Source organism: Phacochoerus africanus, chromosome 16 (genome assembly GCF_016906955.1).
Source record: "Phacochoerus africanus isolate WHEZ1 chromosome 16, ROS_Pafr_v1, whole genome shotgun sequence".
Taxonomy (NCBI): Eukaryota; Metazoa; Chordata; class Mammalia; order Artiodactyla; family Suidae; genus Phacochoerus; species Phacochoerus africanus.
In genome coordinates, this window is record NC_062559.1 from 14,232,630 (window position 1) to 14,247,054 (window position 14,425).

Below are 14,425 nucleotides of genomic sequence, written 5' to 3' on the forward strand. Positions count from 1 at the left end.
AAAAAGCACTCAGGTTATGGCAATTGCTGTGGGCTGTGGAGAGAATAAAACAGGGAAAAATAAAGAGCACAGGGAGGACTCCACTAGATGGGCCTTGGCAGTGTTGGCTCTTTGGATGGAGTGTCCTAGGAAGCTTCTCTGACCAGGAGGCTTTTGAGCAGAGACCTGAAGCAAGAAAAGGGATGAGCCATGTGGTGGTCTAGAGGAAGACCTTGGAAGGGAGGGGAAGCAGCCACTACAAAAGCTCTAAGAGAAGATCGTGTTATGAATTATTCAAGGGTACTGTTTAGCTGAAGCTTAGATGGAGTCAGTTATCATTTTAATAGGTTTCGTTAGGATCTCTTTCTTCCCCAGATAAATATAAGATGGTTTTCTTAAGCACCTGTTCATTTTTAAAAACTCCTATTCTGGACAGTAGAATACAGTGGAAATGAAATTCTTTGCCTTTAAAGTGGAAGGAAAGCCTGGAGTGAATTTCAACCAAGGAGTTTCTGTCCGTCTGAGTTTTTGTTCCCATTCTCTTTGATCTTATCAAAGAAGGTTATTGGACAGACTCTTTATGGAACTAGTTTCTGCTTCCTGGGAAGGCAGCTTTACCTGTGCAGCAACTTTTCCTCCAATTTTTAGTGGATTCATAAGCCTGCAGTATAAAAGGCTGTATAATAAGGGTAAGAAAAGAGGAACAGAAAAACCAAAACATTACTCCAAAAGGCACAATTACTAGTGTGAGAATCAGTAGGAAAAGTCACTTTAACAACTTGGCCAAATGTACATTGTGTTAGGAATGTGATTTGTTTTGTGTAGTTCTATCATTTTGAATTTGATGAGCCGAGGTTCAATGAGAATATGAGGTGACTCGGGCAAGGTTTTTATGACATCACAGAAGTTTGTGGTTATGCAGCTCTAGAGACCTTGTCACAGTTTGGCTGAGGAAGCCATATGGACCCTGGGACCCCTAGGGTCATTTAGTACCTGTTGTGGCCCTCCTCAGACTATTGGGGTCTAGGATGTCCCAGTATGGGGCCAAGCCAGATCTTGGGATCTTTCCCAGCCACTCAACTAACCAAGACTCAGCTTGGAGGTCATCCCCTTAGCGAAGTCTTTCCTAATCCCCCTGCCATTGGTAGAATTAGTTTGTACTATTAGTTTATACAGTATGTCTGAATTTGGAGACTACAGTGAAGCATCATTCTTCTGAACACTTGGAAATGAGGTAGTTAAGAATGCCCCCTACCTGTTCAACGAATAACAGATAGGATAAATCACCTCGAAAGTGAAAGAATGGCCCCCAGCCTCAGTTGTGAAGTTTCACGATAAAAAACATGAAATGGTCTCCCCTCAGCCCCCACACCCAGCCAATAACTATACCAAATTGTGCAGTGGTGAAATCTACTTTCTCGTCATGGTCATGTCGGCCAGACTCCACAACTTTTCAGCCACTTTCAGCCACTAAACTGTTTCATTTTGGTGTTTAAGATTTCGTTCTGGCATTTGGTATTAACATTTTATTTTTATTTGTCTTTTTAGGTCCACACCCATGGCATATGGAGGTTCCCAGGCTAGAGGTCAAATCAGAGCTGTAGCCGCTGGCCACAGCCACGCCAGATCTGAGCCATGTCTGTGACCTACACCACAGCTCACGGCAACACCAGATTCTTGACCCACTGAGAGAGCCCAGGGATTGAACCTGGGTCCTCAAGGATGCTCGTCAGATTTGTTTCCACTGAGCCACGATGGGAACTCCTTTATTTATTTATTTATTTAGGGGTATTAAGAACATTTAACTTTCAATTTCAAACTTGATTCAACATCCTTCTTGTTGGCCCCCAGATCTGTCCCTAGCTCTTGTGGCTTAGGAAGTGGGAGGGAATTGGTGTTTTGCTATTTACATTCATCCCCTCTTTCTTCCAGGTGCTAGTTCCTTGTTGTTTTAGGATGAGTAAGGGCTGGGGGAAGAGCAGATGTCTCCTTAACTGGGCCAAATTGCAGTCTCCATGGTTGGTGTCCAGTGCTATTATTGCTCTTTGTCCCTGAGCTTCCAGAGGAGAGTGGTGGCCCCAACCTGCCCCCTGACGAGGGGCTGTCTTCAAGGCACGCTCCTAGGAAATAGTAATCCTTGTGAAGAATTATGGGAATAAAGGTTAAGGGCATGTGCTATGTAGCTTTGATTATTTACTGCCTCATAATTAAATTGGTTTGGATAGGGATCCAGATTTGTTTCCATTTACTTTTCTTCCAGAATTTGCTTATATTAGTACTTGGCAAAGGTAGTTTGTAGAAAATAAAAGTGTTTTACCGAAATAGTAATGTTTGTTTTGGCAAACCCTTTTCTCATTAGGAAGGCAAAGCTAATAGCAATTGCATTTATCCATGAACACCAGTATAAATGGACATGCATCTAAAAATAAAGGATACACAAAGGTTGAAAGGAAAGCAGTAGAGAAAGTTATAGCATTATATACAAATACACACGCACACACAAAAGCAAAAGAAAAATGATATCATGCTATTGTTAACCAAAAGATAGCCACTATAGCAATATTAATAAAAAGATAAACTTTAAAGCAAAAATATTTGCAACAAATAGATCACTTTATAATATTAAAAATATTCAATTGATTTGGAAAATAAAATGATTCTAGCTTTGTATATGTACCAAAAGCATGACCTTAAAATATGAAAGCAAAATTAGCAGAATTATAAGGGGAAACAGACAAATCCATAGTCACAGAGGAGATTTTCACAGTCCTTATTTGATAACAGCTAGAAGAAAGGAACATAAACATCCAGCAAGGATATAGAATGTTTTGGACAACGTGATTCATAAACTTGAACACAAATAGGCACAGCACTCCAATCAGGACCTGTCTTACTCCTGCGGCAGCGCACACATTTAGCATCATGAAATCTTTTCTTGTCCATCCCTCCATTTGGGGCACACGTGCATGCAAGAGTAGGGAAGAACCTACAATACAGACCTGTTTCTACATCACACACAAGACTCTTAACATCTTTGAGCTCAAACCCTGAATGTGCAACTTGTAACATTAATTTTCATCCATCCTTAGTCCCTGTCAGTTTGGTGCTAGTACTACAGATTTTATTCTTTTCATTGCTTAATGTTGCAATTGACTTTGAGGATAACTCTTTTATTGTCTAAACCTCGAGCCCTTTTTGTTAGATTGTAGAAATCTAAAGTACTAATTATCTTTTAAGGTATAACAACTTAGTTCTGTCAATCTTTTTTTTTTTTTTTTTAGTGGCCACACCCACAAGATATAGACGTTCCCAAGCCACGGATTGAATCTAAGCCACGGTTATGATCTAACTTAATGCCTGATGCTTAACCCACTGCGCTGAGATGGGGATGAAGCCGTGCCTCCACTGTGACCAGGAGCTGCTGTAGTTGGATTCATAACCCACTGCACCAGGGAAGGAACTCCTAATTCTGTCCATCTTATGAACAGGATTTAGGGGACTGTTTATGGGCACTGGACTCCCAATTTAAGACCTTTGTGAGAAGAGCCTCAGATTTTAAGTAGTGCTACGTAAATATATAAAATTGCTGTGAAAAAAAATCCTTTTGATTTAAATGAATCACCAGCGCCTTGCAAATAGTAAGTACTCCACAAACCAATAGTATATATTAAATAGCTATTTCTGCTGTAAAAGGCATTGCCTTTGGGAAAACAGTGCTGCCATCTGAGGAGCAAGAGGGGTGACAAGTGACAACACTGGAAATGAGGAGAATGATGGAACACTTGATAATGGTTCTTTGAAGAAGAACATATTTTATCCCTCCTTCCACCCTTTTCCAAATATGTTTTGTCAGCTGGCCATACCAGAACAATTTTTAATATTTTATTGGAAAATTGCCTGCAGTAAGAAGAATTTAAAACTATGAAATGGCTTTCTTCTCTAAAGAATGAAGCCAAGACTCAATCTGAACTATGCCGTTTGCTATCCATCACCTTTATTACATCAGATAGAATTCTTACAGTCAAGATAGTACATAAAAATAAGTGAGGCAAAGACATTTGGAGGAATTCCATTTATTGTGGATGCATTTTCACAATATATATTTATTGCAGCGCTCAATTATTCAGTGAAAAATATTGAGTGTTTATAAAATTTTTAGGAATGGCAGATTCACAGAACATGCTAGTCACCTTGCAGTTTTACCTCTTAAAAAGATAAAGAGAATTGTAATCCAACAAGTAAATAAGGAATTTATTTTTCAAAAGATTAAACCCAAACTGAACAAAATTCTACCCTAAAACTTATCCCATCCAAATATTGGAATAAAAGTCAGGATTGATATATTCTCTTCTTAACTTTAGACATTCCAGAAAAAAATATATAATAGCGATCAGGAGAAGCTCTTATTCAAAAGTACAACAAAGCAATGTTATCTTGCCATTAAGGCCTTAATTCAAACTTTGATCCATTCCACTCCAATGATGGGAGTCAATGCTAACTCAGGCACTGCATGTGAGTTCTAGTTCGTCTTATCATAGACTCATGTCTACTCTGTCATGGGTGGATGACTTGTGCAATCTTGGTGGCTTTCCTTTCTTTGGCCCAGGTGTGCTAAAAGCTAGGACTCAACAACTCTAAAAGCTAGGACTCAACAACTCTACTGTTTTATGAGGAAAAAAGACTTTGGAAGGCACCGCCAGCCCTGCCTTGGCTAGCTTTCCCAAGGGAACACTGTTAATTAGAAAAGAAGCATTTGCGAGGCTCCCTCATTGTGCAGGAATCGAGACTAAAATAATTTTGGTTAAGCCATGAGGTATACGTTTATAGAACTATACTACATGTATATCTCTACACTAGAACATATTGCCAAGACACTGGAGTACTCTCATCATCTGTTGTGAAGGACAGATGAACACTTAACAAGCTAAAATAAGATCTGATATCTGGACTGTGTGTGTACAAATGATGAGTTGATGGACTCGAGGGAAAAGGTAAAAATAATAAAAGTTACCTATGTTTTTTTTAAAGTTCAACACATTATGAACTTATGGCAAGTACCAATGATTAATAAAGGTAAAAAAGTTTAACTAAGAAGATGTTTCAGTATATTAAAGATGGAAGTATGGTCATGAGTCCTAAATATTAGCTTTCACTTACTTTTCTTCTCTGTGTTCAGTGATTAGCCAAAGTTGGTCTTAATACATCTATACATGAAACTCCAATCTGTACAATTTTGTCACTAAAACTCCTATCCTTAAATTTTAGAGAAGGAAGAGACCTCAGATATCATCTAAGCCAACCTACTGTGAACTTAATTCTTAAGAATGAAGTTTCGAGCAAGCTTTGAGTTTGATCTAGACAGCAGATTTAGTACAGTTCACAGTGGACTTCAAGATTGCTTTTAATTATACACTAAATACTATGTTTTATAGAAAATGTCAACTCATTTTTGACACTTCTAATCTCTTTCTTCTTATAGGTTATCAGACATTGGAAACATATCAATATCTATTCTCCCATGTCACTACTGGCAAATATGAAATAATATAATATTGTGATTTTTAAATTTTTTTAAAAAGCAGTGATATTGGCTAGTTACAAGGACATACTGCTAAATATAATAGCCTAGCACATGAAAAAGCTTTCTACCATAAGTGTGTTTGTATAAGTGTATGCACATACATACATGATCAGGTCATCTAAAATGTGTTTCACTATCCCTACCAAAGAAATCCACAAAGCAACCAACCTAACGAAATCAGTACCACTGTCAGCTAACATCATAATCCAATTTAGATATTCATCAGCATGAAAAAAGTAATACCTTAACAGTACGTCCTTTTTTTAAAAAAAAAAAAAAAATATTATTGCAGTATCTCAAATCTGAAATGGGTTACTTTCAGAAAGTGTTATAACTGCCTATTAAGACAGTTTCTTCCATGCTTTATTCTAAAGTGCAGAAACAACATGACTTCTGTATTAAAACAAAAACAAAAACCACTACGGTTCATTTTTCTGGATACTGCACACGTTTCTCAGGCAATTTTCAACTTGAATCTCCTTTTGTTGACTCCCAATGTGGTTGGTATCACTGTTCAGACACAGAGTGATGATGATCAGTAGAAAAGTCTCTATTTCACAGCATGGGTTTCTTTAGAAACAGGCTCCTGTGCAAAGGCAGTACTTTTACCATGAACATCTCTAGACTGTGATTATTAAATATAGTGATAATATACATGGGTTTACTGGGATAATGAAAAACAAAACAAAAGGAAATGAACCCAATTTAGTAAATGAACATAAATATAAAACGGAGCACATTAGCCCTCTTCAACTGAGCTGGTCCAGCATCTTGAGTGGCTACTTTGGGTTCTTTCTTGAACTGTCTCAAACCTGCTAAGAGAAGAGAGCTTTAAATGGCAGGTCATGGTGTTTCCGCCAGATGTTCTGTGTCAGAATTTTTTTAAGAAACAATTATAATAAGACAGGAATAAATTTTTATGAAAGGGATGATTATTGTTGACATTCTGTTCAAATAAGCTCTTCTTCTTTCAGTACATACTTTCTTCTGTTTTTTGTTTTTTTTTCACTTTCCTTTTTCTTTCTATTTCCCTTTCTATATCTTGGATCTTGAGCCTTGCTCATGGCATTCAGGGTCAAGGAGCTTTTTTTTTTTTCTTTCTTTTTTTTTTTTTAAACTGTAAGGGCTAGGAATTTATAACATGCATCCCAGGATAGGTCACATGACTGAAGGCTTAGTCTCCAGCCACTTCAAGGCATGACAGTGAAGTGGAATTTGCTTATCTTTTGTTTTCTTCTATTTATAAAATTTCCTACCTCCTATTCTTACACCCCTACCCTTGAAACTCATCTGGACCATGGTCTTATCCCTACACACTTTCTTTTCCTCCACTAGCTGCTAAAAATCCTTGCTGAAGTAGTCACACATGTTCGAGTGTTGTGAATCTGCATTTTCAAATGTGTTGTGTAGTCTCACTTCAAAGGAATTACTGTGTGACACTAATGAGTTTGACTTTTTTTTTTCTTTTTTTTTTTTCAGGGCTGCACCCTCGGCATATGGAGTTTCCCAGGCTAGGAGTCTAATTGGAGCTGCTGCCACAGCAACACCAGATCCCAGCCGTGACTGTGACCTATGCCACAGCTCATGGCAATGCCAGATCCTTAACCCACTGAGTGAGGCCAGGGATGGAACCTGCGTTCTCATGGATACCAGTCAGATTCGTTTCTGCTGAGCCACGAAGGGAACTCCGAGTTTGACAAAATGGATCAAAGGAGCTACCAATTCTGCTACCTCATAAACTCAGCTCTGGGCCTGCTAGTTATGTTATTACTATTAGTGTGGAAAGAGTTTTGCAATATAGACAAAGGGAGCATCTTGTACCACCATGTTGCCTAATTCCCGGGTGTGCCATTTGTGCTGTATTGTATGTGAGTGGTGTTCTCTGAGTCCTACCTTCCAGATCATATACTTACTCTACGTCCTTGAACCCTGGCTCAGGGGAATGTTGTCCAGAGGGGATCTATTAAAACTGTGATGATGGCCTAAGGACAGCTGACATCCCTTACTCAGAAAGAAGACTATATATGCATTTGGACTGTCATTTCTGAAAAGTCACAGACCTATGCTAGAAGGGTCACAATGGTTTAGGCAAACGAAAGTTCATTCTTCATATAAAAAAAGCAAACAAACTAAAAAAGGTTCCCCTAGCCCTTCTACCAGGAGAAACTTATAAAAGGAACTTTAGCACTTAATATTTTCTGCTGAATATGCAATTCTCAAAAAAGAAAAAAAGAAAAAAAAAAAAGCCGAAAAACCTAGCTTAAGAATCAGGCTCAGGAGTTCCCATTGTGGCTCAATGGTTAACAAACCTGACTAGCATCCATGAGGACCTGGGTGGGTTGGATCCCTGGCCTTACTCAGTGGGTTAAGGACCCTGCGTTGCCATGAGCTGTGCTGTAGGTTGCAGATGCAGCTCAGATCCTGTGTTGCTGTGGCTGCGGCATAGGCCAGTGGCTATAGCTCCGATTCAACCCCTAGCCTGGGAATCTCCATATGCCATGAGTGTGGCCCCCCCCAAAACACAAAAAACAAACAAAAAAAGAATCAGGCTCAGATCACACTGCCCAAGTTTAACCCAGGCTTTGCTTCTTATTTGCTGTGAGGCATTCTGTGCCTCGTTTTCCTGAGATCTAAATGGGGGTAGTAAAAACACCTACTTCACGTGGTGGTTGGGGGTCAAATGAGATAATGTAGGTTAAGAAGGTGGAACAGTGCCTTGTATACTGTGGATGCTCCTTAAGTATTAGTAGTTTGTAATGGTGATAGTTATTACCGGCACTTCTAATATAGTTAGCAATTATTTAGAAAACTTATTTTAAAGTCACTTTAAGTAGAGAGGCTGGGCTAGTGGATTTTATTGGAATGTAAGAACAATCAAGAACTAGTAGAGAAGATGGAGTAACACTTAACAGCCCCTAGAAGGTAGGAAAGAGGAAGCAATTCTCTCCTGTGAGCTGTAGTGATTCTTCAGTTGCCTTTGAGGCACTCTTCAGTCCTGAGTTTGCTTAAAACCTGCTTCTGTATCTAGAGTTCGGCATGGACCCATAAGCATACTATTCTAATCTTATGGTTGCGCTCTGATTTTTTTTTTCCCATTTTCCTTCTATTAAAGGAGAAGACTAGGATTATTACTTGAATGGGGAAAAGCTGCAATTGGAGTTGAATAAAAATAAAGGTCCTATTTTTAGTTTGTGCATCATTTAGATATTGTCCAGAGGCCCCTTTATGAAGGAACAATGTCCCTTTTGACTAGAATACCCAAAACAGACAAATATAAGCATTCTTAGCCATTAGTTCTCATAAGGTAGCAAACTGTGCCTAACTTTTAAATTTTATTATAATTTTTTTGCCATATTGGCCTTGAGTCCTAGGGTACAGGCAATGTAACCCCCTTAGATGGTTGCAGAAAGCAGCTTTGAAATCACTTAGGGAGACAGATGTTCTTCTCTAGGTGATCTGCAAATGGCTATGGCTCCAAGCCTGGATGTTGTAAGGAAATGTAAATCAGAGTTATCCCACATAGCCTTCTGTTTTCAACACCCCTGCCACTACGGTGTTTTTAGGAAGTCTCACTGGGAACCATCCCACAGATCCAGCCTATTTACCACTCTGAAAACTCTGTGATTTTGTCTTTCACTCTACCATACACAGGTCTTCAGAAACGGATGGCTCCCCAGGCAAGACTCTGTGGATCCGGGCTAGTTCTCATTTGACCCTGGGGCATCGTACTGCAGGATACAGCAGGAAAAGAACCTATGACGAACACATCTCCCGACAGATTACCTTAGTTGGGGAAGTGACCTTGTCCACTGATTGCTTTTCCCAGAGGTTTCGTTTGCCAGATACGTCTCCTGGCCTCAAATCCTAAGGAAGAGAAAACAGGAAAATTGATAGGTGACCGTTTATATTTTCTGGCCAGGTCTAAATAAATCACCACATCTGTTGCTTGTTTGAGTCGATTTCTTGTGTAACACATTTTATCCTAGTGATCCGAAATGGACCAAATCAAAAGCTTTAGCTGCTGTTTACTTTTATATAAGTCCTGATCTGTATTATTACATGAGAATGGGCTGGAACTATCTAGCATTTAGGTTTTGTTGTCTACTAAGGACTTACTGTTTATGGTTCAGTAAAACTGGAATATAAACATATTAAAATAAGGCAGCCTATTTTTAACTTTCTATGTCCTCTGACATCAACAGAACATAGGGTAGTTTTAAATAATGAAGGCGGGGCGTGTATCAGCATTTCATCCCTTGCTGATTAATTTTCTTTCAGTCCCCTAGCCCTTATGACCTTAGCGCATACCAGCTTGACTTCCAGTGGCCAGCCCTGCATTTCTTTACCGGAGGACTTCCTCTGGCTGCAGGTGCCCCCTTTTCCCACCAGGGGACAGACTGGACATTCAGAGATTTAACATCGCCAGGAGCAGCCACTCACCCATGAGATGTGGTACAAGAATGCTCCTCAGACTCACACCTCAGATTGGAAACCTTAGTGTTTCATAGTGGCTTCCAGAGTTTGCCCGTGGGATTAAGTTTAAGAGCCCATGAGTGACTTGCTAAATAAACATTCCTTATTGGCTGTCGTCTTTTCTCCATGTCCCAAGTAAACCAGTTGTACATGAACCACTGCTTTAGAGTCTACTTCTGGGCAGTCCAAACTAGGGCTAAAATAATTTTGTGTTTCCTGAGGAGCAAATGATAACTCTGAAGTGTATCAGTAGAACCTAGCCCCACGGAAATAAACATTTACTACAAATTGTACCCATAAGAGAAACTGACAGGTGATGACATAGGTTAGAACATGTGAAAATCCTGGGAAGAAAACACTAAAATATGATTGATAACAGCTATATATATTTGATTCCTTATTTACTACCTCATAATTAATTTGGTTTGGATAGGGCTCCAAATTTCTGTTTCCATTTACTTTTCTTCCAGAATTTGCTTATATTAGTACTTGGCAAAGGTAGTTTGTACAAAGTAAATGTGTTTTACTGAAATAGTAATGCTTATTTTGGCAAACCTTTTTCTCATTAGGAAGGCGAAACTAATGGCAATTGCATTGATCCATGGACACCAGTCTAAACAGACCTATTTTTAAAAAACAGATACTACTGAGATTGCAACACTGAAAATGCACTTGTTAAATGGTACCATGCGAAGCATTTCAGATTTGCCTTAATCTTACTGAGTTTCTGGATTTCTACCATAGCATGGATTTCTGGTATTCTATTAGAGAGTTACACCTATTTAACTTGGAAGCAGTAAGCAACAAATCAGATTGTTTTTGAAGACTTCTACTACATGTGCCAATATAGGTAGAAACTGCCAAATTGCCTAGAAGACTGTTCTAAAAATTGGAAATTATAATTAGGAACATACTAATGGAAGCTCTGGAAAGTGGCTATTCCTACTCTATTTAATTCATATAAGACAAATGTTTTCCTTTCACATAAATAGTCTTCTGAAGAAAATGAATTATATTTCCCCTAAACTCTGCCTATGAATCTTTTGAGATCACTTAAAAACTTTCAAGAGTCCATTTTAAGAAAACATTAATATCCAAGTGGTAAATTGGCACTTTAAATCATATGGGAAATAGAAATGAAATTACCTGACCAGACTACATTTTAGAGAAAGACCCACTCCAGAAGAAGAGGGAGAAATGAAGGCAGGGAAGCAGGTTTCCAATCAATCAGATATCAAAGAATGAAGAAGAGAATTCAGCTGAGAAAGACAATATTGTTTTTTTTAAACAAAAAGAAACACAAGTTAGCATTTTAATTGTCATGCATAACATGTAGTTTAGATACAAAGAACAGACAAACCAGATACAACAGACAAAGAACTGAATTCCAGTTACAAAATTACACTGAGGTCCTATAAATTCTACCCACCAATAACAATAGATATTCCAGTAAAGAATCAGGTGTAGATGGATGTTTAAATAATTATCAATTTTCAGAGACCCTAAATAATATTGATTTGACAACTTTTGAGCACTTTGAATTATATGCAAATTATTGCATAACTAGTTGTAGAGGACAGTTTTTCTCCTCAGTGAATTTTAGATCTGAACATTAATCCTGTGGATTACTCTTTTCCTTCTTGAGGTTTCACTGGGTGAGTCCCATTTCGGTAAAAGAATTTCCCTCTGATTTTTCTTTAACGGCCACATGCCACACATCTGCAAACACGAACCCAGGCTTTCCCCTCCACCTGTACACACCAAGGAATCAAAACAAGGGGCCGAGAATAAATCACTTCTGGTCCCAAATCAGAAGGCAGCCTTTGGGAGCCTCCTGTCTGCAATGTCTTTAGGTATTCCTCTGACATCCTGGGCTCAGGGTCAGTCTGACCAGAATCCCAAGGGTGTCAAACTCACTTGCCCTCCATGAAGGGCCAGACTGGAAACACAAGTGCCTGAAGAGGCTTGATGTAAGAAAATTTAAAAAAAGAGAGAATCAGCAAATTAAACAGTGCATGCCTCCACACCTCAAAAATGTACTGCAATTATAATTTTAAAAAATGAAAATAAAACCCCATGGTGGCAACTGCACAAATCTTAGCTGCAGGCGACCAGTGTGAGACTCCCTGGGCAAGACCCAGACAAAATTCTTGCGTGATCTTCTTTCTAAGCTGCCTTTCTAACCTTTATCTTTTGCCTGATAAGCTTTATGTATCCGCAGGATCCTTCCAGCCTTTTCCAGCAGTCTGGACATTTTTATTCCCTTTCTGCTGGATTCATAGTATCTGCGAGTTACCTTCCTGCCTTGGTGAGACTGCCATATTGCTATTCTGACACGGCATGTTGCTGTATCTACTACCCCCGGGATGGATGCAAAGCTCAAAGCTGCTTATTAAATATATTCAAGTGAACCTTTTACTTACAACATCAATTATATATTACTTTTTTTCAATCTCGCCTTTATTCAGGAAGCCACACTAGTCTACAAAATTGAATGGGACATGGGGAAAAAGGAGAGCATTATGATGTATGCTAACTGCCACGTTATTCATTCCTTTTCTTCTCTATCCTCTGGTTTAGCAAATTACTTACTAAATAGCAGACAAAGCAGGCAATGATTCTGTAATTGCCCTGTAATGCCTTTTTTTTTTTTTTTGGTCCCACCTTTTTTAGGAGGCCATCAATAACTCCAGATAATGGGGCTTTTTGTGGAAACTTTGACACAGTTACACCTATTGTAATAATAACCAAATTGAATCTGTTTAACCCTCCCATTAAGATAACATAGATGATGATATGATGATCAGTTAAAGTGTTGATAAAAGAGTATGGGTCAAGTCCTGGGCCAGATAGAAGTATAATCTGGTATAGAAATGAAATAGATGCAAAGACATGTGAAAAGTGACCATCTCCTCCAGCAATATGCCATACTTATCAGAGAAGAAAAACATACATCCTTTCTTCTTTATCTCTGCTACTATAAGCAATCGCCACTGGGTCCATGAACTTGCTGAACTCGTATGTATGTCTACAGGGAGAGGATCCTTAGATTTCATTAGGTTTTCAAAGGGGTCCATAATTCAAAAAGGTTAATAATCACTGGTCTGGAACCATAAAGCTTTATCTAAACTGCCATTTAAAAACATAATGTCTACTTTGTGTGTCTCCTGGGTGCTGGGGACACTTGAGGCACTAAAGAGCCTACTTTTGGGTATGATTCCTAGCCTCCATTGTCTCCCTTTTTAGGCCCCTTTCCTATATTTACTAGAAGAGGGAAAAAGGGTTCTTTTCAACCTGTTAATACTTTCCATCTGTAAATTGGGTTTATATTAGTTTTACACCACTTGTGAGGCCCTTATGCAAAGAACATAGGGCTGAATGTTAATTAGCTACAAGGAATTATGCCCAAGAAGCGTATGGAAATACTTCCAATTTTTCTTTTTAAATTGGCAAAGTGATACTTTGTAGTTACTTTGGAGATTAAATATGGAGCTAATGGAGCAATTTAATGCTAAATGGTGCAGAAGCCTAGGGTTTGGAAAGCTTTTCTTCTACCTCTGGAATAGGGTGGTTATGACAGTTGACTATTTGCTGGCTTGGGCACCAACAAAGGTATAAAAGCCACCTTAACAGAGAAAGCTCACCAGTATACAGTAGGCAGCTTAATGAGGTTTTTGATTATAATGATAAATGCAAGGCAATTGTCATATACACTCAATGAAAAGGTTAAAAGAATATTTTTACAGTAAGATAGCCATGCTTAATAAGAAAATTTCAGATTTTCAAGAATAACATTCAAAGCCAGTTTTTATAGTTTCTAGTTTCACTGGTTTTTTTTTTTTTTTAAATGGTTTTCCTTTGGAGGTGTTGACAATAAAATTACAGCAATTATTTCAACAACTACCTGGTAACTGTATTTTTGTGTTAAGTCACAGAAATTAGGCAAATTAGACAACATGGGTTCAGGAGTTCCTGTTGTGGTGCGGTGGAAACAAATCCGACCAGGAACCATGAGGTTGTGGGTTTGATCCCTGGCCTCACTCAGTGGGTTAAGGATCTGGCGTTGCCATGAGCCGTGGTATAGGTGGCAGACGCAGCTTAGATCCTGCGTTGCTGTGGCTGTGGTGTAGGCCAGCAGCTGTGGTTCCAATTAGACCCCTAGCCTGGGAACCTCCATATGCCACAAGTGTGGCCATAAAAAAAAAAAAAAAAGAAAAGAAAGAAATTATGGGTTCAAAATAGCCAACATACACATTCTTTTAGGAATAAGTCTAGGGGTGCGCTTGACAGAGAAATGGTCAAGATCATCTGACATTTTAATTTTCAAATCCCTAGCTGTCATTTATAGACTAGAAGCCAAACACAGAGACCAGTTAAGTGTGTAAATTCTAA

The 14,425-nt window shown here is 38.7% G+C and overlaps 1 protein-coding gene and 1 long non-coding RNA gene across 12 annotated transcripts in view; one reads left to right on the forward strand and one right to left on the reverse strand.

Moving 5' to 3' along the window:
• The window catches only part of LOC125117381 (uncharacterized), a 125,947-nt gene extending 116,442 nt beyond the window's left edge, over positions 1 to 9,505 (forward strand). Inside the window, exons 3-4 of the long non-coding RNA XR_007132607.1 lie at positions 3,261 to 3,617; positions 9,212 to 9,505. This is a non-coding gene — a long non-coding RNA (uncharacterized LOC125117381). The remainder of the gene's footprint in view (positions 1 to 3,260; positions 3,618 to 9,211) is intronic.
• CALD1 (caldesmon 1) overlaps positions 5,829 to 14,425 on the reverse strand; it is a 208,695-nt gene continuing 200,098 nt past the window's right edge. For 8 of the 11 annotated variants that reach the window (XM_047763187.1, XM_047763196.1, XM_047763195.1 and 5 more), the window contains 2 exons: positions 9,344 to 9,424; positions 5,829 to 6,375 (listed from right to left, as the gene is read on the reverse strand). In XM_047763187.1, coding sequence (XP_047619143.1) covers positions 6,367 to 6,375; positions 9,344 to 9,424 — 90 coding nt within the window. In that variant the 3' untranslated portion in view covers positions 5,829 to 6,366. The remainder of the gene's footprint in view (positions 6,376 to 9,343; positions 9,425 to 14,425) is intronic. The other 3 variants (XM_047763197.1, XM_047763190.1, XM_047763193.1) reach the window with 1 other exon arrangement.